General features: G+C 41.5%; 1 protein-coding gene across 5 annotated transcripts in view; it reads right to left on the bottom strand.

Moving 5' to 3' along the window:
• Positions 1 to 8524: 8524 nt before the first annotated feature.
• The window catches only part of LOC111960178 (multiple PDZ domain protein), a 69759-nt gene continuing 51989 nt past the window's right edge, over positions 8525 to 26294 (bottom strand). For all 5 annotated transcript variants that reach the window (XM_070437916.1, XM_070437918.1, XM_070437919.1 and 2 more), the window contains 19 exons: positions 25018 to 25214; positions 24649 to 24740; positions 23912 to 23987; positions 23621 to 23701; positions 21662 to 21754; positions 21195 to 21269; positions 20311 to 20467; positions 19614 to 19762; positions 18670 to 18753; positions 17208 to 17401; positions 15106 to 15253; positions 14693 to 14779; positions 14307 to 14400; positions 14126 to 14166; positions 13142 to 13264; positions 11574 to 11678; positions 11004 to 11113; positions 10731 to 10854; positions 8525 to 10572 (listed from right to left, as the gene is read on the bottom strand). In XM_070437916.1, the coding sequence (XP_070294017.1) occupies positions 10426 to 10572; positions 10731 to 10854; positions 11004 to 11113; positions 11574 to 11678; positions 13142 to 13264; positions 14126 to 14166; positions 14307 to 14400; positions 14693 to 14779; positions 15106 to 15253; positions 17208 to 17401; positions 18670 to 18753; positions 19614 to 19762; positions 20311 to 20467; positions 21195 to 21269; positions 21662 to 21754; positions 23621 to 23701; positions 23912 to 23987; positions 24649 to 24740; positions 25018 to 25214 (2177 nt within the window). In that variant the 3' untranslated portion in view covers positions 8525 to 10425. The remainder of the gene's footprint in view (positions 10573 to 10730; positions 10855 to 11003; positions 11114 to 11573; positions 11679 to 13141; positions 13265 to 14125; positions 14167 to 14306; positions 14401 to 14692; positions 14780 to 15105; positions 15254 to 17207; positions 17402 to 18669; positions 18754 to 19613; positions 19763 to 20310; positions 20468 to 21194; positions 21270 to 21661; positions 21755 to 23620; positions 23702 to 23911; positions 23988 to 24648; positions 24741 to 25017; positions 25215 to 26294) is intronic.

The following is a 26294-nucleotide window of genomic DNA, read 5'->3' as shown; positions in this document are numbered from 1 at the left end:
GAAAAAAGCGGTCCTTGTAACAGTCTTGATATGTTCATCAAAAAAGAGATCATGGTCCAGAGTTACGCCGAGGTCCTTCACAGTTTTATTTGAGACGACTGTACAACCATCAAGACTAATTGTCAGATCCAACAGAATATCTCTTTGTTTCTTGGGACCTAGAACTAGTATCTCTGTTTTGTCCGAGTTTAAAAGTAAAACATGTGCCACCATCCACTTCCTTATGTCTGAAACACAAGCTTCCAGGGAGGGCAATTTTGGGGCTTCACCATGTTTCATCGAAATGTACAACTGTGTATTGTCCGCATAGCAGTGAAAGTTAACATTATGTTTCCGAATGAAATCATAAAATATATAGTGAAACACTATAAAATACACTATAAAATATATAGTGAAAACAATAGTGGTCCTAAAACGGAACCTTGAGGAACACCAAAAATTATAGAAGGACAAACCATCCACAGAGACAAACTGATATCTTTCCGACAGAAAATATCTAAATCAGGCCAGAACTTGTCCGTGTAGACCAATTTGTGTTTCCAATCTCTCCAAAAGAATGTGGTGATCGATGGTATCAAAAGCAGCACTAAGGTCTTGGAGCATGAGAACAGATGCAGAGCCTTGGTCTGATGCCATTAAAAGGTCATTTACCACCTTCACGAGTGCAGTCTCAGTGCTATGATGGTGTCTAAAACCAGACTGAAACATTTCGTATACATTGTCAGGAAGTCAGTGAGTTGCTGCGCAACAGCTTTTTCAAAACAGTTTGAGAGGAATGGGAGATTCGATATAGGCCGATAGTTTTTTKTGTTTTCTGGGTCAAGGTTTGGCTTTTTCAAGAGAGGCTTTATTACTGCCACTTTAGTGAGTTTGGTACACATCCGGTGGATAGGGAGCCGTTTATTATGTTCAAAATAGGAGGGCCAAGCACAGGAAGCAGCTCTGTCAGTAGTTTAGTTGGAATAGGGTCAAGTATGCAGCTTGAAGCTTAGAGGCCATGACTATTTTCATCAATGTGTCAAGAGATATAGTGGTAAAAAACTTGAGTATCTCCCTTGATACTAGGTCCTGGCAGTGTTGTGCAGACTATTGAGCTTTGTGCTAGGTCCTGTGCAGACAATTGAGCTTTGGAGAAATACGCAGATTTAAAGAGTTCGTAATTTGCTTTCTAATGATCATGATCTTTTCCTCAAAGAAGTTAATGAATTTATCACTGCTGAAGTGAAAGCCATCCTCTCTTGGGGAATGCTGCTTTTTAGTTAGCTTTCCGACAGTATCAAAAATACATTTTGGATTGTTCTAATTCTCCTCAATAAAGTTGGAAAAATAGGATGATCGAGCAGCAGTGAAGGCTCTTCGATACTGCACGGTAGTGTCTTTCCAAGCTAGTCGGAAAACTTTCAGTTTGGTGTAGCACCATTTCCAGTTTTCTGGAAGCTTGCTTCAGGGCTCTGGTATTTTCTGTATACCAGGGAGCTAGTTTCTTATGACAAATCTTTTTTTTGTTTTTAGGGGTGCGACTGCATCTAGGGTATTACGCAAGGTTAAATTTAGTTCCTCAGTTAGGTGGTTAACCGATTTTTGTACTCTGACTTCCTTGGGTAGGTGGAGGGAGTCTGGAAGGGCATCTAGGAATCTTTGGGTTGTCCGAGAAATTATAGCACGGCTTTTGATGATCCTTGGTTGGGGTCTGAGCAGATTATTTGTTGCGATTGCAAAACGTAATAAAATGGTGGTCCGATAGTCCAAGATAATGAGGAAAAACATTAAGATCCACAACATTTATTCCACGGGACAAAGCTAGGTCCAGAGTATGACTGTGGCAGTGAGTAGGTCCAGAGACATGTTGGACAAAACCCACTGAGTCGATGATGGCTCCGAAAGCCTTTTGGAGTGGGTCTGTGGACTTTTCCATGTGAATATATAAAGTCACCAAAAATGTGAATATTATCTGCCATGACTACAAGATCCGATAGGAATTCAGGGAACTCAGCGAGGAGCGCTGTATACGGCCCGGGAGGCCTGTAAACAGTAGCTATAAAAAGTGATTGAGTAGGCTGCATAGATTTCATGACTAGCTCAATAGACAAAAACGCTTTTTGTGAATATGGAACATTTCCGGAATCGTTTATTTCAGCTCATGAAACATGAGACCAAAACTTTACATGTTGCGTTTATATATGTTCGTTAGTTTGTCTGTGCATATATTAGAATGAACTATGGCTCAGTACGCGATGACCTTTGACCCTTTGCAAGTGTCAACCCAGGAAGGTGTAACCCGATCGACCGGTTGGTAGACTGTCTCCCTCCCTCGGTGTAGCCTACATAATAAGACCTTTTATGTAATGTAGAAGTCAGATCCATGCACAAGATAAAAACCTCTTCCTTGTGCATGAGTGCGCCCGTCGTTTTATCTTTTCACACCATGTTTAGGCACTTTTTCAATCATCCATGTCCCTGTGTGCGAACATGTATCAGTGTGTGGCAGGTTTTCTTTTATATGTTACTGCATCTTTAAGATCAAGCAGACATGAAAATATGCTTTGTATCAGAGTAGTGACTAGCAGTAATATATAAGCTACACTAGGGAAAAAGCAGGGTTTGAAAATAGAACCAGAACATKATTTTATGCTAAGCAGCACCAGCCTCTCGTGGAGCCAGCACACTTACGCCCATGTTTCAATGAAATTAGTGTCTCACGCTCTGCAAAAGTTATTTGTCTATTGTAGCAGGCCAGTAGCACTTTACTTGAAGCAGTTCCTTTAGGGAACCAGCGAGTGTTGCAGTATAATTCCTAACAACCTTCAAGTATAGTGTTTCCAGAATACCATTATGACGACAACATTTTAAAGTGAGGAAATTCCTACACTACAGGAAACGGTAGAGAAACCATTTGTTATGGAGCTAAAGTTAATTGCCCTCTTGATTCATTGTCTGTACTGGCTTCTTCAACAACTAAATAGCATCAATTAAAAACGTTTGGCTGCTTGTCAGCATAGACTGTGCTGATCCACTGTCTACCCCATCCACTTATTGGTTAACCAGACCCAATGTTATGCTGCTTTATAGTTCTGAATGATACATTTTGCACTCAGACAGGACAAAACAAACATCAATCTTGCTATGTTTGTTGACATGCTGACTGCACACTAATGATCTTGATTTAATGTAGTCTTTCCAAACATTGAATTTAGCCACTAACCTCTATAAGGATAGTTATTCCTAAGACTAAACATAGGGTGTGAAAAGTGTGAAAACAGATTTGAAAACTGAACGGTATGTCTTTGCAGTCAATAAGACGACGTGGATGTCATAGGTCAATACTTGCTACACGAATGGTTACTGTGTCATGACAAAAATATTCTCTCATTATGTTAATGCTCCTGACAACCTTATATGAAGGCACCCTTCAGCTACAGGGTTCCCATGAAATTATTGAATTCCATAACCAAACTGCTGCAACAATGGAAAGCATAGTTCTTTGTTCGCTATCCATTCCACCATCCCACTGCATGCCCTCAGTATTCAAGCTATGCAAGGAAATCCTCATTAAGTGGCAATAAACTGAAATGTCATGAGAAGGGGTGATGTAGCGTGAGATACCCTACCGTGGCATGTTAGTTGAGTCATCATGAACCACTTGTTGGCTGTGGCTGCTGGTTTCTGTTTGCTTAACCTCTCAATGGCCAACGCATAGTCACACCACAACATGATACTGTAGTAGGTGTTTGAATGACTGGCAAATCCTGGCTTCACAACCAAAGACTAAAGCTCAGGGGTGGAAGCATTAGTCAGGGGTTGACGATTCTCTGTTGGGGAATATGTGGAAGTGACTATTGTTGTCAAAACACATCTTATTTATAGTTTTGACCCTACTGAACCCTTCTAATTTCATTCCAAATTCAAACTTTGTCTGACTTTTCTGGATCATAAGTGGTCTCATGTCGAGATAAGTCTAGCTTCATTTTCACATTGTCTAATCCTTCCTATTCACTTCTTGATGACACTGGATCTACACAAAAGATAGCACAGGGCTTGTACTCCTCTCAAGATTTGAGGTCTGAAAACGCCTGACAGAACTAACTAATGAAATCTGACCCTGCTCAGCTAAGCGTAACCTGGTCGCCCGCATCTGATCTCACTTCTCAGGAACTAGCCCAGACAAGCCAATCCTCTCGTCAGCCAGCTCATGTTTCTTGAGTCTGGAGCGGTTAGGTAACTAACACACAACCCCACAGGCAATTAAAACAGCAGGTGCTTGGGATAGCTCAGCTGTCTATAGCATGTGTCGGGTTCTTGAGTTGTGGCACTGGGCTAACAGCTGTAGGCTACAATACTAGCTAGCGATACAGTGAGGAAAGGTCCTAATCATGCTGCAAATTCACACATTTACACTATTGTCGCTTTGACAACTATTGTAAAGTCAATGTGATGTATTGCACGTTTGTGTGGTGGTAAAGGCGATTGTTGAGGCCTTCAAATGTTCCTAGGAATCTCGTATTTCCCAGTTGTGAAGTCCTGAATATGACATGATTGTGTTCAAGTGGTTTTGAAGTCAGAACAATTCTTCAAATCAATGACATATTCGCTAAATCGATGAGCTATATTAAAGTTAGCTAGTCTGCTAATGTTGACAATTGGTCAAACCAGCTACATACTATATATCCACAAGGTTAAAGTTTGACATGGTCAAAAATGGTTTTGATTTATCTTTAGGTTGAAAATGTGAAAAGTCAGTGATGAAATGACAAGTCATTACTTCCAGTCAGAACCTCATATTCCAGAATTTCTGATGGAATTTTAAGGCAGCATTGTTCTTTTTTATGGTGCTATCTTTGTTTATGGTTCCAAGATTTCTAAGATACAGAAGAACAAAATTGACAATAAAATGATTTGGATAGCAAAAAAGGGAAGTTTTCCCACTTGGATAGAGGCAATTGGTGATTGGAGTATTTGTTTACATTAGGCTGTTTTGAAAAAGGAAACAAGATGTCACTTGGTTTTGTAGGAGATTACTTAGTTCTGGGTGTCTTGGGGTGGTTCTCCCATTGAATTCTGAGTCAGTAAGCACAGACAATGCCTTAGCTTAGCAATAGCATGACAGCAAACAACACAAACACACACAGACAAAAACACACATCCCATAGCTCTAGCCACAGTAACAAGTCACACTTTTTGACACTTCAACACTGTGAAGAGAAAAACCCAGCCAGAGACCTCTTACAAAGGTTTCATCAGGGGCGCAACTTTGGTTTTAGTAGTGGGGGGGACATAACCTGGCAGGCAGTCTGGGGGTCCTCCCTCAGAATTTTTGAATTCTAACAATCTAATATGACCTGTTTGGGGCCATTTTTGGGTCACTTATTATAAATAAGAATATAATACGTTTCTAAACACTTCTACATGAATGTGGATGCTACCATGATTATAGATTATGGATTGTGAATAATGATGAGTAAAAAAGTTAGACGCACAAATATACCCCCCCCCCCAAAATGCTAACCTCCCCTGTTATTGTAATGGTGCAATGTTAGCATGTCTTGGGGGTATGATATTTGTCAATCTAACTTTCTCACTCATCATTATTCACGATTCATTCAGGATTATCTGTAAGTGTTTAGAAACATATTCTATTCTTATTTACAATAAAAGTGATTCCAAAATGACACAATACATTATTTAACATGAATTTCTATTGGGCAAAATAATCTGAAACACAACCAAAACAGACAGCAAATGCATCCAAAAAATGTGTAGAGTCACAAGCTTGATGTAGTCATTGCGTGCTATGAATGTGGGACCAAATAGTTAACTTTTTACTACTTTAATACACATACAAGTGAATTTGTCCCAATACTTTTGCTCCCCTAAAATGGGGGGGACCATGTACAAAAAGTGCTCTAAAATTCTAAACGGTTAACCCAATATGGATAAAAATAATAGTAATGTAGAGATATTTTTAGTTGCACACAATACAGCTGGATTGCCCCGTCCTGCCCCTAGGGGTCCACCACCTTGAAGCGCCCCAACCCAACACACCTCACTCATCTTTAGGATCTTAGTGAAACATTCATTATTGGTTTCAGGTGTGTTAGGGCCAAGGCCAGAGTGACAACCAACAGTACAGCAGACTCCCAGAGCCAGGACTGAGCAGCTCAGCAGCTAGGGATTGCCTAAATAGGTATCTCCCCTGACGTGAGCATGTTTTCAATACAGACTCCGTTTGTCGTACAGCAATCCATATAAGGCACCTAGACCTTATGAAAGTTGCACAGTATACCTTTAATCTTGTAATAAATACAATTTTGTGATACATAACTTGACATTGGGAGGATAACCAACCTTCCAATTAATGGCAATGCATTTCTTAGCCGCTATAAATGCTAGGTTACAGTTTCTTCTGATAACAGTCTCCAGTATCAACATTTCCAAGCAAACAAAAACAGGGAGAAGGGAGAATCTGTAGACATGCTAAGATAAAATAACACACTCTTTGACAGAATTCATCCAGCCTTCACAAGACCAAAACATATGAAAACATCTCCCTTTTTCTGTTTTACACCTCCAGCAGAGGAAATACATTTCTAAGTGCCTGATATTCAGTTTCACTGGCATATATTACGTTCTATGGATGGTCTTAAACTGCAGTAATTTATGTCTGAGATGATATGACCATGACTGGGCATTCTAACATATCTGTATCCATACGTCATCATCAATAGTCTCCCAGGTCACATTTTTGTTTTACATGTTTTGTGTCATCAGCAAAAGCCTCTATCAACCCTTGATACAGTTTGGAAATCAACTTTAGAGGTTTGTCAGACTGCCTTAATAAAGTACAGTAGTTTCAATCTTTGAAGCTTCTGGCTTGTCCAGTGTTTGCTGCACAGAAATAATAAAGTGTTGCATCTGCAAAAGTTCACCTTAGCGCCGTCACAGACTGCTCTTCCCTGGTTGCCTGACCCTGCTGAGATGCCTGTTACCATCTGATCCTGCTCAGATGAGGCATGACAAAGAATTACCTTGGTGTACATTTAAACATTAAAATATCCAAGAATAGCATCAATGGTTCAATAATTGAAATGACCATCATTCACAGCTCCCAGACTGTAGTCTACCCATCAACTCAAGATGGATCTTTGTATCCATTCACTGGTTGTTATAATATACTGCAAAATTCACCTGAGCTCCGTAGACTGGTCTTCCCTGGCTGTCTGACCCTGCTGGGACACTGGTCACAATCTGATCCTGCGAAGACATGATGAGCATAGTGTTGTGTACTGACTGTGCACCATGACAGTGAAGCCTGTAGAGCTGTTTATACCTTGTCAGTGTGAAAAGTAGGGAATTCGCTAGTGAAACTGAAAGCTCAATAACTTTATATTGCTATACTGACTCTGATAAAACCTCACATTGGGCTGTCAATCACAATATCGGTCTTCAATTTCATTGTTTGATTCAGGTCTAGCTTGATTGAGGCAAAACTAATGGCTAAGTTCACTAATGTTAGCCAACTTTTGGCTAGATCTAATGGTACACCAACTGGTGAAAACGAGTTGCTTTTACAACTTGCTCGCTCTGTGCAGGTGTACTCGTGGTCCTAAATCCAGCCAGCACATTACACCAAACAGCCTACCTGACCGCTCTGAGGCGTTCGCATGGTCCAAAAGCACACAGATGCCTCTTTTTGTATCACAGTGCAATTATGAAACTGGGGCGGACAAAAATGCAATTTCAGAACATGGAGGTCACATCCCTCCCGCCCCCAGTGAAAGATGCTGCCCTGGGTGCCACCCTTTCATCCGGTCCGCTTGACTTCCCATGGTAATCGAACACTTGTTATTTCTTTAAACTACTGTAGCTTAAGAAAAGGATTTCATGTATAGGAGGACTTCACACAGACCACGTGCTATACTGTGAAACAGCTGTCTGTATGGACATCCTACAGTAAATCTAAACGAACAGAGACCCATTCTCTACTCTCACTCTGAAAAAGCTCCATAGAACAACCTGGGTTTGTTCATTTGGGCACTTATCCTAAAATCTTTGCATTTTGCAACAGAAAAGGAACATTTGTTTCACATTGGAAAGGTCTAGGTAGTCAATTTCCTTCCATTTGGTGGCTAACGAACATGACTACGGATGAAGTAACTGTATTATGTATGACATTAACATCCTTTAGATATCTAAGAAAGTATCAGATTTGATATCCTATACATTTTCTGCTTAGATGTGTGGGTTTGGAGCCATTCCCTTTAATCTTACAGTAGGTATAGCCTCTAGCTAATAATATATCAGCTGTATAAACCACATTCGCACCTCACATCCTCACGAATCCTGAATCCACAAGATATATATATTAGTCAGATGTGCAGGTCGAGTGTGATGCCGTAAGCCTCCAATAATAACCACCGCTTGGTGGATATTCTCAATAGAATTGCCATCAACTGTTACAAAACCAGTTAGACACAGTAATGAAAAGCCCATGGACTCTGACATTACTCAAATAAAACCAATCAATAACTGGGGCTTGAAGGTAACTTTTATTAATTCAGCCTCTGAACAACTCAATACTGTGCTGAATGTACTTAACTAAGTACACATGTATTGTAATATGGGATCTTAATTTGATCACCCTGCTGCTGGGAAACTTTCCTGCAATGCAGGACATTTTAAATGTGTAGTGCATTTGAGGTTTAAAAAGGCTTCTGAAGTTTGTAATTTCCACTTGGAAACCCCTACAAAAATGTCCATTAATTATAATCCACATAATAATTCACATTTCCTGTTACTGCAGGATTATTTTCCTGCTGTAGCAAACTGGGTCAAATTAAGACCCTACATCTGTAAGAGTGTGACTGACGCCATGTTAAAAATGGGATTCATTGTCGTGAAACTAGAACATGGGGTATCTAGCTAATGGTTTGAAATGAATTAGGAAGCTCCAACTTCCTGGACAGCCCAACAGTAACACACTTGATTCGGCTAATTGTTGTCCATATTGAAAACGGTCAACGGTTGATTATGTGAAACAGGTGTGCTAGCGCTAGGTTTGAGCAAAAGGCTGCAGTAACTCTCCAGGTTGGAGACAGCTGAGATGGACCATATAAGCTGGTTTCCTTCACCTACTATCATATTATGATAAAGTATGGTCATGGCAGACAATGACCCCAAAAAATAGGTAATACTTGAACGGTAAAATACTGTGAAACAATACTTCACATCTGCATTAGCAAAACTACATTACGTCTCATACACACCCTCTCCTTTCCCTGAGTGTGTGACCACGCACACTTAGATACTTGGTCTGTAGAACTTCTGACCAAGAAACCAAAGCTTTGAGATCATTTCACTCCTGAAAAGGTGGTTTGCGTCACAAACAAAACGTTATTCAAATGTTATTCAGTRTAGAGTCTAGACTTAAATACGACAGTGACTTCACTATAGAAGAGGATGGACAGCAGTTTACAGTAGCATAAGCTTTAAATAATGGTCTTATTCTACCAATATATTTCAGATATTGCTTAAAAGGGCTCTTAACCCTAAATATCATAACACAGTCCATGTCTGAGCATAGAAAACTAGAGTATAAAAGATCTGAGCCACATTGTCCAGTGAATATTTCAGTCTACCTGCAGTAGCTTCTTGTAAATACAAATACTATGGATCACAGTGTTTCTCAATACAAGCTTACATGCTGACCACACTGCTCGCGTCGCGTGCACGAGTGTTGCAAAATAAATGTACACATACCTGTTATTCAATCAATGCACCCACCCTGCTTGCGCGCAACAGCTAGCGCCTGCGTGGCCAGACGCTAAAATAGAAGTTGGTTCTATGTGTCAAGCTCAACGCGCTGCAAGTCCTGCCTCTTTATCCTCATTGGTGTTTAGGGGCATATACCCACGTGGGTGATTGAAAGATGAACTGACGTCCACACTCCAGTCGGTTGTAGTAATGCACCGTAAAGTTGGTTGCCAACCGCTATATAAAGTCCAAAGAAAAAGAAGCCTGAAGAAAGGAGGAGAGATGACGAGAAACTAATTTGGTTTACCGTATTGTCTGTCGGAGTAGAGGACCTTGTGCATTTCAGGTAAAATAACAACCCAATGTTTATATCCCGGGACAAATTAACTAGCAACAGCAAGCTAGCTAGCTAAATTGCCATAAATATTTAATGCTTTTCGACCTGTCCACAAATTAATATAATTGGTTCAGAGTTTGTTTTGATATTTCAACCTGTGTGTCCTGATCGCTTCTGATGTGGGTAAACAAAATCAACGTGCYCYCGTCCGGTTTGGTCAGCATGTTAGAGTTTAGGAATGGGGTTGTTCACATTTCAATACATATACAGTATATTAGGGTGTGTGTCTACACCAAGGTATGAGTCTTTGTCTATGCGTGTAGGGTGAGGTGTGAGTGTGTCTAGGAGAGCACAGTGAGGGCAATTGTTCCCTTGGTCCTCTTCAGGATGCCCACGGCCTCCTCGTGGGTGACCCCCTCCAGACTCTGTCCGTTAACAGCCATAATCTGATCCCCCCGCTTCAGACGCCCGTCCTCTGARGCTGCTCCCTGGAGAACAGACACGCCAGGTTACCACACAGGTTACCACAATCACAACTGTCATAAATGTACATTCAAAAGGAATAGATTTAATCGATTTAACATACTAATACTGACTTGCTCTATTAAAACATAATTTAGCGAAAAAAAAGGAGATTTCCCCTAACCTTTCCAAACACGGTTTTCACATAAATGGGCAGGTCTCCATGTGGGCTTCCGAAGCCACCAACAATGCTGAAGCCCAGGCCATCTGGGCCCCTGGCCAGGGTAATGGTCTTATATTGAGGAGGTCTGTAGGATGCAGAGAAATGTTTCTCAGGCCTTGTACGGGTTTGACAGAAACAACAGGTGTGTGTGTGTGTGTGTGTGTGTGTGTGTGTGTGTGTGTGTGTGTGTGTGTGTGTGTGTGTGTGTGTGTGTGTGTGTGTGCGCGTACATACCCCAGGTCGTCGTGGAAGATGCTAGTAGCAGTAAGGCTGGAGAGTGAGAGTCCGGCAGCTGTCTGCTCCTGAGACGGGCCGGTCACGGTGGTATCACCCCCTGCTACCACCTGTTGGGTTTTGTTGTTGCAAGACAAATGATACATGAAAAGGTCCTTTAGTTTAGTTTAGTTTGTTCAGTTCATCAGCTCATTTTCGAGCACTGCAATATAAAACAATTTCATCATCAACATTTACAGACAACTTGACGTAGATGACAGCAAGCACATAAAACAAAACAGAGCTTTATACTGTACATGCTCAAGCTACCGATAATGCATAATATATCAATTAAGGGTAGCTCAATCTCCACAGTACGCACCCGTGGATACAAGACTATACTGATCTTTTAGCAACAATGCATATACAACATATATATGAAAACCTCTACTTCATCAGTATACCTGTATTCACAGTTATCACTGATGAAGTAGAGGTTTTCAGATATGCGTTGTACTGTAAATGCATTACTGCTAAAATACCAGTATAATCTTACTGTAGTTGGGAGAATGACGTTAGTCTTTCACTGACCTGCAGCTCGATGGTGCCGGTGGCATTCTTCAGCAGGGTGACGGCCTGGCTGTGGCTCATACCCTCAGTAGCGGTCCCACAGATACTGACGATCATGTCACCGATCTGGAGGGGTCACAGAGAGATCACAAGGTTAGAGGTTACAGCATGTGCTAACCCCTTGGTCACAATGTTTGTAATACCGGTACATTTGGGTTAGACAGCAACTAATACTAAATCAATCCCTTAATCGTTCCCTAACCCCATACCTCCTAGGAATAATCTATCAAAGATGTATTTAAGGCATTGTATTGTAAACTAACAAAGATGTATTTAAGGAATTGTATTGTAAACTAACAAAGATATATTTAAGGCATTGTATTGTAAACTAACAAAGATGTATTGAAGACATTATATTGTAAACTAACAAAGATGTATTGAAGACATTATATTGTAAACTAACAAAGACGTATTTAAGGCATTGTATTGTAAACTAACAAAGACGTATTTAAGGCATTGTATTGTAAACTAACAAAGACGTATTTAAGGCATTGTATTGTATGCCACTAGCTATTATTATTACTACTATGTGTTTTACTTTTATATTATTTCTCCATTTTCTTTCTCTCTCCATTGTTGGGAAGGGCCCTTGAGTAAGCATTTCACTGTTAGTCCACACCTAAAGTTTGATTTGAAGGGGTTAGCGGAAGGAAGATAGTGGTTTGTGCTGATAGAGCATATTGATCATGCATTACTGCTCATCAGCTGGCCTTCAGCCAGGAATCATAAAGCAATATATTATAATAATACTGACTTAGTAATGATAAAATAAGAAAACTACTGATAAAGTTCATGTAGGCTAAATCTAATGCAAGCAAACCATATCCAGTATTTCTAAACCACTGCTTTGTGTTTCGCCTGTTTTAGTTCACCCATTCTTCTTGTTCTTTTGAAGGGATACCAACATAGATATTCTATTCAAGACATCCACACAGTCCCTCTATTCTGTTACATTTTATGGGCTCAGTGCAGTATAACGAGATTTATGGTCTCCTATGGCTTACTGCTCTACTATTGTCTGCTGCCAGTCTGTCTGTGGGGGCTACAATGGTCAGTTTGTCTGTCCTTCTGCAGGAGGCCATAGGCCATCGCTTTCAGCTGTAAAGGCCCTCGACACTAATAGAACCAACCTACGTGATGACTTGAGACTGACTACAGGCAGTATTTAGACTTGAGATAACATTTTCACGCAAAGATTGACCAGAGTTACGTGCACAAATCTGAATAGCCCACTGTCCAAAATGAACCGGCCACAAATAAAGGAGGAATACACTTACTGTAAGTGTAAATATTCTAAAGTTGACTGAAACCTGACATTTGTGCTGGCATTTGGTGAATTTGTACGAACTTTCATCGATTGCTTGCTGTTTGATTATTTGTAGCTCAAAACGAATCTCTTTCTCTCGTTTGGGTGAACATTTAGTGAATAGATTCCATGTGATTAGCTGAGTCTGACTTTCCTTGAGGGTCCTTGAAGTCAACAAACAACATAGCCCACATAACCCATATTCTCTTGATCACCAACCCACCTTGAGTTTGTGTGTCTGGGCAGCGAGGCCGGTAGGGTTCATCATGGCGATGAAGATAGGCACATCGCCCAGGGGACTGCCCACTCCACCCGCAATACTGATGCCCAATGAATCAGTGAGACCCTATGAGGAAAGACAACCAATTACAAAAGTACTTCAAAATCACTATAATCACCTCACAGAGACAAATAAAATACATATTTAAATAGTGTAAAGTAGTTGGAGCTGTTGGGGGGGGGGGGGGGGTTCTAAGCTGACATGTGAATTATTATAAGATGGTCATACTATGGATAATTTAGCTATTTGATTTGGAATTGTGTTACCCCTTTAGGTACCAAAACAATAGAAAGAATTATTTGATAAAATATTGAATTTGGCCTTTACTACTATAGCCCTGAGAAACACACTGAATAAAACATTCATAAATGCCAAAAAAATAGTCAAAAAATGTATCATAAGAAACAAAGGTTTGAAGTGTCTGTCCTATATCAATGAGATATAAGAAAGCTCAGGAAATATTTGGTGTTTTTTACACATAATTTAACCCTAGGCACAAAACTACCTTCAAACTGTACTTTCATTCATTTTTGCAAACAGGTGCTGGTTACCTTCAGACGAGTCCCCTGACACCTGTGGTGGTCAAAGTGCAAAATGGAGACCACCTGTTCTGAGTCTCCCCTTTCTATAGTGGTCATAGTAGTTTGTAGGTCAAACCGTTCAGACGCTACAGACGTTTTCATGAGAAGACCGATTTTCGGGATGTCTCAAGGTCTGACAAACAGCGCTCTAGCTCTGCAGATGCGGAAGTGCGACATCGGCGGATTGAAAAACAGATTACTCTAGCTTAAATTGACAGATTTGATAGGGATTTTTTTATTATGTAACTTAGATTGACACAATCYGCATGTTGCCGATAATACAAGGACAAGCTAAAAACAGATTTGTTTTTCGGTATAATTATAAATATTATAAAAGAAAGCTGACCTTTGTGAATTCAACACTTCTGATCTGCTGGTGGTCCAGTGCTTTATAAAAGAGTAAACAAGAGAAAACAAGAGTAAACAGCCAAAATGAATCGACACAAATGAGACCACGACATGACGGCTAGCTTTAGCTTTCCAAACAGCTAGATGTTTATCAACTAAAAAGGTCTTAGACTCCTGACTTGTATGTTGTACGCTGTCACAGTCCATCTGGAGGCTACCAGAGGAGGCTGACAGCGAGTGAGGGGTCACCTTGCAGCTGCCCGTTTCACTCATCTACCCAAACACAAGGAAAGAGAAACGTGAAATGAATGACAAATTGCTTTCCTTTATCTGAACTCTATTTTGGGACTAAGAACTACCAATAGGATATAGAGGAAGGAAGAGATCCAGGGAGTATTCAGTGAGTTGAAATATATTCAGATAGAACTGTAATGAATAGAGCTTACAGGGTGTCTACATGGGTCCTATCTGTTAGATGCATTTCTATTTGAACATTCTGTAACATTGCTCTCCTGAACAGGTCCCAGGATATAATTAAGGTTCAGAAAACAAAATGGCAGCTTACCTGACTGCTCTGTGAGAACCTTCTCTCAGAGTGGAAGGGTCCGGCTTTAAATCTGCCCACCTCCATCACTATGGGTCCCACACCACACTGCAAACACACACGTGTAAACATACAAACACATAAATAGCTTTTCAACTAAACAAACCATCCAAAGAAGAGATGCTAGGGATGTATTCCACACCAACCGGTCGGAAAAGAGCCAATACATCACTCATTATACATTTCCTTTTTAAATACATGAATTATCTATCCATATCAACAATTTTAATTTGAGACAACAAAAACCCAGCCTAGTCCCAAATCTGTTACCACTGTACAGCCAAACGCCTGTGGTCATATATCAAGACGGCACCAACAGATCTGYGACCAGGCTTTATTTGACCCAGCTTCCCATGGTTCCTTCATWGGTTCACCTTCAGCAGTGCAGCCACTGACTCCTGGGTGGCGTTTCTGACATCCTCCTTGTTGACGGACAGGATCTGGTCTCCCTGCATCAGCCTCCCGTCACTCTCCACCACGCCCCCTTTCACTATGTCCGACACAAACACCCCTGTGTCGTTCCTGTTGTGGATAGAAACAACATATGGGTTAACCAGGGTTTATGTTGCGTTAGTGTGAGTGCTTGGTCTCTGTGCATGTGTCTGTCATTTGTGTGTGAGCATTTTGCAGTTAGGATTCGATACCAAATCAAATGATGTATTTTAAGTGTATCTTTTTTTGTGTTGTTCTAAAGTGTTGTATTTAACTAATAGGCTCTCTCTGAGGACAATAAGGTATCTATCAATCTATCTAACAATCTATTAGGTAAAAATGCTAATCAAATGCCTGCCTCCTGCTGCGGTTCAGGTGTGGCGGTTCAGGATCTATAGATATGTTAAGGAAAAGCAGGTTCCAAAGCAGGTAGGATGACCGAAATACACTGAAGGCAGACCCAGGTAAAAAATCCAGGGTATATCTACCTTGGTGTATGTGGGACTTATCTATACATCTATCTACTAGGGCAAGGGCTGGGTATCTTTGGGATTTTTTTCTTTTCCGATACCAGTTCCCGTTCAGACTCTTCAATTCGGTACCAGTTCTAGTTGGTTTCCTTTTTCGTTTCCTATGTTGAATGAAGAACACATTTACATCTTTAAATGCCTAATCTTCATTGTATTCTCTTCATTTTCTTACTAGAACAAGTGTATATTAAAACAAGTGTTGGCTCCCCCCTGTCACCAGTGGTTTAACTAGTTTCTTAGCAAGTATAGCAACTAGTCAATACAATGACCAATGTTAATCACCGAGATGGGAAAGGTCAAACACCTTGACCCACAATGCTAAATAACCTGTGGCCTGCACACACACACACCAAACAATCCCCGTCATCACTGCAGGCCTGACTCCTCAAATGTCTAATTGGCTCAGGCAAACAGGAGAAGCATGTTTCACACACACACACACACACACACACACACACACACACACACACACACACACACACACACACACACACGCACACGCACACGCACACACGGTTTCCTGAGGTTTCTCTGCTGGGGCCATTCCTGTGCTGTCTGTCTCCAGTGAGTTAGGGCTAGAGGTCACACACCTCTGACACCATGTGTTGAGAGACCCTCAAGCGTGTGTTGTTATCTACTGGGATAACACACTGAGGATGGCTCAGCATGACCTTATGTGAGTCTGAATGAGTCAACACATTATTTAAACTATGTCCAATAATCTAATTGTGGTCAAAAAAAAAAAAAAACAAGATCAGTTGATTACTTGAAACAAGTGTATTAGTGCTGGGCTGGACATTTATGGACATTTATCATTGTTACAGTTGTAAATATGTATATATTATTACCATCATTTTTTATTATTGTTTCATTCACTTCTCTTTTTGTCACGCCCTGACCATAGAGAGCCCTTGTGGTTCTCTATGGTGTAATAGGTCAGAGCGTGACTAGGGAGGTTTTCTAGTTATTTTAGTTCTATGTTGGTGTGTTTGTATGGCTCCCAATTGGAGGCAGCTGAATATCGTTGCCTCTAATTGGCGATCATACTTAGTGTGTTCCTTTTCCCACCTGCGATGTGGGATATTYTTTGTGTTTAGTGCTATGTGCGCTACGAACGGCACTTTKGTTTATTTATTTGTTTGAAGTTTCACCTCAATAAATATGTGGAACTCTACTCACGCTGCGCTTTCGTACACTCATTATAACGAACGTGACACTTTTTGACCTGCACTGTTGGAGCTCCAAGCTTAAGAATGTCACTGTACCCTGCAATTACATCTGCGACCCTGTGCATGTGACAAATAAACTCATCTAATCATCCTAGCAAAAGAGAGCTTCTCTCCAACAACTTTACGGTGTGTACATTTTAGGACATCCCTGTTTATGGTGTACATTTGAGGACATCCAAATTTACGGTGTACATTTTAGGACATCCCTGCTTACGATGTACATTTTAGGCCATCCCTTAAATGTTTTCAGTCAAACGTCCCTATAAGACTTATAGGTTGGAGTACCTTCTCCCCACGATGCTGAGGCCCAGGCCCTGGCCGGGCTTCTTGTTCAGCTCCACGGTYAAGGCATCCCACAGGTCCTCCTCCTTGTACTGAGCCTCGTCCCTGAACACGCTCAGACGCACCCGCTGAGGGGTCTGGCGAAGCACGTTGATAGCTTCGTCGTGAGTGGCCACGCGCAGGTCAATGCCATTCACCTACGGAGATGGGGAGGGAGAGAGATTAGAGGGGGAGAGWGAGATGAAAGAGGAAGGGATAGTGAGAGAGAAACAAACAGATTTGTCAAAATAAAATGTGGCAACAAGGGTACAATGGATAGCATGTTATATTCTACCTATTTATAGAAACACTGTAGGCCCAAACACACTGACAAACATGAATATTGGTGAAGAATGTGAATAATGTAGCATACAGGGTCAACAGCTAGCATACATGTCTGAGGGTAGGCCTATACTTTAGTATAATTATACTTATATTTTGAAAACCTTTTCTAATAATAACACCACAATGTACTTAGTTTAGAGCTGAGACCTGCAACCTATTTTAAAGTGATGCTAGAGGTTTTGTACAATTTCAGCCAGAAGTGTTGAAAGTAGCACACACGAGCCAAAACGGGTCCCCGAAGATGGTGCACAACGTCATCCAGTCGTATTATATGTTACGTCCTGCAAATTATTCTTTTTTTTAAATCCTGCAATTCGTATGATATGTTACAAATTCCAATTTGTACAATATGTTCAGAATTTGTAAGTGCTTAAAATCCCGTTCATCCTCTTTAAGGGTCCATATCAACGGGAAATAGACCATTAGCGCTAGCATAGCCATGTATGGCTTTTCTCATAGCAGACTGAAATGGGTCCCTAATGACGTTGGTGCTGCTTGAGCCACAGAATGGGTGGCCACTCTCTCACCATCCCCCTGACCATATCATGAGCAGTATGAATACTACGGCTTAGCTGGGGGCCCAAAGTGAATTACTGAGGTGGGGCAATTAAGTCATAAGAGTATGTGTATATGTGCTGGTGTGTGTGTGCGTGCATGTATTGAAAGGGGGTTAAGTGAGATGCTTCCAGCCCCATTGACTGAGTTGCCATGACTAACGGCCAAAGTCACACCCCTAGTCTATAACAAAGCAAAGGGCAAAAGAGTTAAGCTGACTATTAAGATGTCATTCTATATAACGTCATCTATACATATAATGACTATATATACCATTCATTATCTATATTTATATAATTTTAGATGTAACATTTGAAATATTCTTCTTCAGATTCTATGAACCAAATCCTATCTTAAGAGTCACTTAGTGTTATGAATGCAGTGTTATACTAGAGTGTGAAATACGTGCCTATATGATCTAGGATCAGTTTAGCCTTTTATATCATGAGGAATATGATTACAGGGATAGGAGGAGGGTGGAACTGATCCTAAATTATGAATACAGGCCCCTGTTACATTCCATTACCTCCAGGATCTGATCCCCTGCCCAAAGTCTCCCATCCTTGGAGGCAGCTCCCTCCTCATAGACCTCGTGAATGATGATGGTCCCCTAGAGAAAGAGAAGAAGAGTGTGAGAAAGGGGGATACTAGAGGTGTGTGGCACGGTAGGAGGGAACTAGAGGTGTGTGGCACAGTAGGAGGGAACTAGAGGTGTGTGGCACGGTAGGAGGGAACAAGGAAAAGAGAAAAGGAGAAATAGAAGACGGAGGGAGGAACCAAGGTGAAACAGAGAAATAGTCAAATAGAGAAATGAAGAGAATAAAATGACAATGTGAAGGAGTTCAGGAATACATGAGAGATTAGAGACAGAGTGGAACAGGTTGACACTAGCTAGAGTCTGTGTGTGTAGGTGTCTATGGGGGGGCTCATTCTCAGGTCAAGGGTCACATTCCAGGATATTGTCTCCTGTGGTTGAGGACTGACTGAGCACACGGGGGGAGAGGAGGAGCGGGGTGTGTGCGTGTGTGACAGACTGCATTATTTCCTATATTCCTTTGCTATTCCACTGCCTCCACAGCTATTTCAGACCTGGGATAATACTGCCAGCTCTAAAAGCACACGGAACCAAAGACTTCTAAGTGGGTGGCATATCTTTTAAGTTTGTATCATTGTGTAAGTAGTAGTGGTAATTTGTCTTCTCGTAATGTTAGTGGGTGAAATTTTACTTGTTTCTTATGTATTGTTATAAAATATAGAATTGGAAGTGTAAATTCTGATTTAAAGCTTCAGATAAATCTATGGAAAACTAACCTAGATTCTTTGTCAGTATCTGTCAGTTTGGAATCTGTTAATTGGGATCCAACAATCATTCTGTCATAGTTTATTCAAAAATACAAGTTTTGTTATTATTCTACAATAACTTCAAATACCCACAGTCATCACAGAGCCACCCCTGGCACTCTGACCTACCAATAGAGTGTCACAGCCCCCCACGATGCTGAGGCCCAGGCCCGTGTGGCCTTTGGAGATGTCTATGGTGGTCTCACAGCCGGGGATGATGGGACAGGTCACAGGGTCAGATGAGGCCAGAGTACCAGGGGTGGACGAGCGACTTGAGCCTGATGAGAGAGTGGGAAATTGAGATGAAAATATTGAAGAAAAGTTTTCATTCTAGCCTGGTCCCAGATCTTTGTGCTTTTAGCCAATTCCTCAGATTATTATTGGCATGCTATTCAATAAGGCAATGACAAAACATATTCAGAGGAGTTGGCTAAAGCACCTATTAACTTGATGGCAAGCTAAAATCAGACTAGAATATATTCAGTCACTGTAAAACTAGAGGCTATATTAATACTATATTTGTATACTGTATCGGTTTCATTCTTCATTGTGTAAATCAGCAGAAACTTATTGACTAACAATCACAGACGTGATTGGTTTGCCAAGTGATTGGTATTGAAGTTGGGGGCACTTGCCCTATAAGCATATCACTCTGCTCTACCCAACTGAGTGAATCATGCTCCGTTCAGATTTTGAGTTATAACTAGCACCAATATTTAAGTTATGTAAAATAAATCTTCAGCTAAGTTGTTTACGTTCAATAAACCCAAATGCTAATGATGTATGGCATGTCCTCCTGTCAACACATGACAAGCTGTTTACTCACTCCTGATTGGCTCTGACTCAGGCTGGCCCAGGTTAGCCATGTAGATGCTAGGGATGCTGGTGGCCTGATCAGTATAGTAGGGGGGGAGGGGCAATGACTCATTCGTGCAGATTGTCAACTTCACTGAGCCTTTGGCGTTCCCCAGTAGAGAGTGGACCTAAAACGTAGTGAAAAAAATACACAATTGCATAGTCCCCAACAGATGGTCTATCAGAGATGGGCAGAACTTCTGCTTCATGTATTTGAAATACGTATTTGAATTATTCCTGAATATTTTGTCATTTGAATTACACTGGGCTGAATATACTCCAATGCATTTTGCATTTTCAAAACACAAAATACTTTTCTATACCATTTTTTAAATAGCGGTTTAGTTTGCGGCTACCCTTTAACCCTGCATTGGTATCAGAAGTCTGATCGCACTATTTGTGTGATAAAAGAGTCTGCTAAATGAAGTAAACATTAATATATATTTAAACAATTGCAAAGCATGCTGAGTATTATTCTAATGAGCTCAGCCCCAAAACAATACCCAGAGTGCTTTGCAGTTAATTTTGTCATGTTCATTTTCACATATACATTTAGGTCATTTAGCACACACAGAATGACTTGCTTAACTAAGGTAGTTAAACACAACATATCACAGTCAGAGCAAGTAATACATTTTTGTAACCCTTACTGAGAATGCTGTTGCTGATCTTTATGGTATTTTGCATATGTATTCAGTACATTTTGCCCATACCTGTGGTCTAAAAATGTCAAATTAACACACAACATTTTTTAAATAAAGTAATATAATAAACACTCAACAAACTAATCAAATTACTATCCATTAACCCTGGCCATAGGGTGTGTCTAAAATTTGCTGCAGAGGCAGATCTTACCCTCTCCACAGTGTAGCCCACCACTGGTTCATCCTCCACAGCCAGCAGTTTATCTCCAGATTTGATGCTGCCGTCCTGCATAGAGTAATACAGGACTGGTGTTAGAGAATGTTTTTCATCTGGAAATATATCCATCCAATTAGCATAACATGTAGGATGTCCAATATTATTTTCTGTCCAGCATTGTTCTTTAAAACTGCTCCTGGACAGCTACAGGGTGTGCATGCTTTTGTTCCAACCCAGCACTTTATTGTTTAACACTTTAACACTAGGCTGGAACAAAAGTCTGCTCACCTTGTGGGTCCCCAGGACCAGGATTGAAGAAAAGTGCTATACAGGATTCACCTGTTTGAATCAGGAGAGTAAGACAGAGTGCTATACAGGACACCTGTTTGAATCAGGAGAGTAAGACAGAGTGCTATACAGGACACCTGTTTGAATCAGGAGAGTAAGACAGAGTGACATACCTTTCCTGCTGGTCCTTTTTCAGATATACTCTGAATCACCACCCCGTTCTTGGGGTCTTCCTCACTGAAAGTGATGCCGAATCCACCCTCCTCCTTGAGTTCAAAAGAGATAATGTACTTGAATTTTCTTCAATACCTCGCTGTCAACCATAATTATAGACACAGTGAATCATGCACAATGACACATTAAACATGAACAAAGCGAGCCATTGATAACCAGAAACGTCACAATGCAAGAACGGTTTGTTTTGTAAATTGTGAGGCAGTTTGGAACATTATGGTTCTAAACTCAGCAAAAAAAGAAACGTCCCTTTTTCAGGACCCAGTKTTTCAAAGATAATTCGTAAAAATCCAAATATCTTCACAGCTCTTCATTGTAAAGGGTTTAAACACTGTTTCCCATGCTTCTTCAATTTACCATAAACAATTAATGAACATGCACCTGTGGTAGGCAATTAAGGTCACAGTAATGAAAACTTAGGACACTAAAGAGGCCTTTCTACTGACTCTGAAAAACACCTAAAGAAAGATGGCCAAGGTCCCTGCTCATCTGCGTGAACGTGCCTTATGCATGCTGCAAGGAGGCATGAGGACGGCAGATGTGGCCAGGGCAATAAATTGCAATGTCCGTACTGTGAGACGCCTAAGACAGCACTACAGGGAGACAGGACGGACAGCTGATTGTCCTCGTAGTGGCAGACCACGTGTAACAACACCTGCACAGGATTGGTACATACGAACATCACACCTGCGGGACAGATACAGGATGGCAACAACAACTGCCCGAGTTACACCAGGAAGGCACAATCCCTCCATCAGTACTCAGACTGTCCGCAATAGGCTGAGAGAGGCTGGACTGGGGGCTTGTAGGCATGTTGTAAGGCAGGTCCTCACCAGACATCACAGGCAACAACGTTGCTTATGGACTCAAACCCACCGTCGCTGGACCAGACAGGACTGGCAAAAAGTGCTCTTCACTGACGAGTCACGGTTTTGTCTCACCAGGGACGATGGTCGGATATGCGTTTATCGTCATAGGAATGAGCGTTACACCGAGGTCTGTACTCTTGACCGGGATCGATTTGGAGGGTCCGTCATGGTCTGGGGCGATGTGTCACAGCATCGCGCACGCACGCACGCGCACACACACACACACACACACTTAAAATGACTAAAACCAAATCGAATTTGTGTAGAGATGATAATGGACCTACATTCATACAGTTTCTTGACTGTGTCCAACTTGCTAATAATCACTTAAATTAAAGCTAGACAGTCAGGGAGCATCGGAAATAAAAAATAAAAAAACGATGGCTAGGGAACTTTCTTTTGCTAATTTTGACGGCAAGGAAATATAATCCATTTTCATTACGTCCCGCCGGACCTCATTGAAGACCGAATGCTGCCCCCGGGGCAATATAGAAACAGGGTGGTACTATCTGAACTTGACCAATAAGAAACACTCATTTTAGTTTTCCATTGCAAAAACGGTGTGCCCTAATGAACACGACCCAGTTCTACTCAGCATCTTGAAACGGCATGATCTTTTGTTCCTGGGGACTGAGAAGATGTAACAGAAAAATATGTGTCTGGTATGTGCCCATACCAGATGTTGACTTCATACCGTGATCCTCTAATAGACTATTATATAATAAACCATGTGGACAGACAGCTAGGCTGAGACTCCCAACCAGGTGTTTGGCTTGTCAGAAGACCCATTAAACTAGAATAGGTTCACATCCTCTTTAGTCTCTCTGTCCATCCTGCTCTCTCTCAGTTCCTAGGGCATATTACTGTCCTCCCTCTCTCATTTCCTTCCCTCCCTCTTGTAGCAGCCTAGTCAATTAGAATAGAGAATAGTCTCCTTTTCTCCCTCTTTCCCTCCCTCTCCCCATGAAGAGGTCTGAGCCTATGTTAACTGATAGCAGAGCAGCATGGGAGAGTCTCAAGGTAACTCACCTTAGGCAGAATGACYTGCTGCACATACTTGAACACGTCGACATCGATCGCCGAGGGTACAATGGAAGTACATGTTTCTAGCTGTGAGAAAATGATTAATAAGAGATTGAAAGAGTAGAACATAGAGCCTTTTCAGTCATTGAGCTGCTTCATACTCTAAGGCCRTTTTCAAATCAGAGAAACTATCTACACATAGACAGGATGAATGGGAGACCGTGTGTGAATATGTGTCTGTTTGTGTTCCTGTGTGAGAAGGGACATTTCATGTGTGTATGCATGTGACATGTTTACCTCTGTCTGGGGCTCCAGGGTGTCTCCATGTTCCCTCACTGGTCCTACAGCCATCTGGTTCAGAGCATCTGTGTTCCTGTCCACCAGTCATAACTCAAGATTAAATCACTAGTCACTGCTTCAGGACACATCTTTCTGTCTGTCTGAGACCCATAGCTCACGAGTGAGTCACAAATGGAACTCTATTCCCTATACAGTGCACTACTTTGGTCAGAAATAGTGAACAATGTAGGGAATGTGGTGCCATTTGGGACGTATCCCGAGTCTGTGAACCACACAGTCTAATTGAGGCTGTCAGTTGAGTTAAGTAGTGTGTGTTCCTGCCTGCCTTATTTTGGTCAGATTTCTTTTGGCCTGTCATAAGTAGCTGGACCGTTGGTTTTCCATGATCATGTGACCTTACCAGGAATAACGCAGGATACAATGGAAGGAGACATCTTGGAGTATCGTGTTGCRTGTCTGCACTGATATCAGTTTAGATCAGTCTTTTGTAACACCACAGCTCCCTCTACTGGGCTTTGTATGGTGATGTTATTAGGCTTAAAATAGTCCTCTGCTATTGAAGGGGCTCAGCTACAGAATATGTAAATTGTTTTGGTCATTGTAAAGAATTGGGATGAGTGATTATATTGCTTTATGCAAGGCAGAAACYAGTTGAACTTTAGTTGAAAATATACATGGTGGGGGATGGGAATAAAGACTTGTGATATATTTCCTTTGTKCTTCAAMTACACTACCTGATGAAAATMATCTTGACCTTCGACGGAGCGCTTTTGATGATGGAGGAGGCATTCTGGTGACTCCGCCCATACAGAATCTGCCCGTTGATCTGATAGGGTGCAGAAATGAACAATATGGAATTTGTTACTACTGTCTAACATACCGCATTATTCAATTCAGCAACTGGCATTCGTTTTGCTTTCTTCGTGCAAACCTTAGATCATATTGTGGAGATTGGAAATCAAATCAGAGAGGAAAAGCTAAATCGAGACATAATGTGATTTAGTACATAAAACTCAGTAATACCCACTAGGCACCAACTCCTGGTTAAAAACCACCCATCTATAGCGTCGGTGACCACTAAGTTACTAATCCAAGCTCCTTACCTCCAACAGTTCATCCCCAACCACAATGCGACCATCTTTGCTGGCAGCGCCACAGGGGTCGATCCAGACCACAAACACGCTCAGGCGAGAGCGGTCGCGGTTGCCAGCCAGACTAAGGCCCAGGCCGGTCTTCCCCTTCTCCAGCTCAATCATGTGCAGCAGCCCCGGGAGGCTGCCGTAGCGCTGAATGATGCTCTCTGTAGAGAACAGTGGATAGATTGAAATGAGTCGAACCACTGAAACATCATACTGATGAATGTGAAATGATTGACTGTATAACTGAATAGCTTTCGTAATAGTGTATGGCATAGATTTGAGCTGGATAGATTTTCTTGACTTGCTATACTCATACAACCAAGCCATGAATGGAAATTAAACAAATTTTAACAGAAATCATAGTCAGTGGTTCTAAACTAAAGGATCACATCAAAATGCAAAGTCATACTCAACACATCTCACAATAGAGTCAAATATGTCATGGTTTCAACTTACAAAGACACTGCCAAGCCTAGGTTTGTATTGATCCTGACAGACAGACAGGCCTCTCTCTCTATCTCTCAGTGGAATGGCTAGTATTCAGAGGAGACCATGTTGTTCTGGGCTGAGTGCCACGGACTGTACTGTACTGTACCATCACTCCTGTACTAATCTCCCTGACTCACCTCATCAATCTGATCCCCACAGGGCACACACACACACACACTGCACACACACACCAGGGGCCCAGCAGGGACTATACTGTCCATAATCAGAAGAGCCTGAGACCCCATCCAGAAACCACCCCTTGCCCTATCCCCTAGGCACTGCATTTTGAATAATTGGATAGCTATTCTATGATTGTGCTAGCCTAGTTCACTWGCCTTGGGAGCCTAGCAGCAAGACTTAGTGCTTGAAGTAGACTGAAATAGGTGCCTGTACCTATTTTGGGTGTGCCGGTGTGTTCCGGCCCAATTCATGCACTGGCAAGACAATGATTGCACAGATCAGGTCATGTTTTTAATGCAACGTGGAGGCCCTCTAGTGGTCACTAGGTGGTAGCACACGGGAGTAGGCAAGCTAAGAGGGGGCTGGCTGAATCCATGGAAACAAACCCTAGTGCCTATCCACTAGGCAGTGGTACTTCATGTTAATCTGAAAGGATTTGATAGGTATAAACAATATGGTAGTAGCTGCACATTGCTCATAATGAATTTGTAAGACTTTCACCTATCATATATATTCAGTTCTATTCAAGTGCCTAGGGAGTAGGGGCTAGGAGTTGTTTCTGCACTGGGTSC

This window comes from Salvelinus sp. IW2-2015, linkage group LG37 (genome assembly GCF_002910315.2).
Source record: "Salvelinus sp. IW2-2015 linkage group LG37, ASM291031v2, whole genome shotgun sequence".
Taxonomy (NCBI): domain Eukaryota; kingdom Metazoa; phylum Chordata; class Actinopteri; order Salmoniformes; family Salmonidae; genus Salvelinus; species Salvelinus sp. IW2-2015.
Note: the sequence above shows the minus strand (reverse complement) of the source record. Positions and strands in the feature narration are given on the sequence as shown.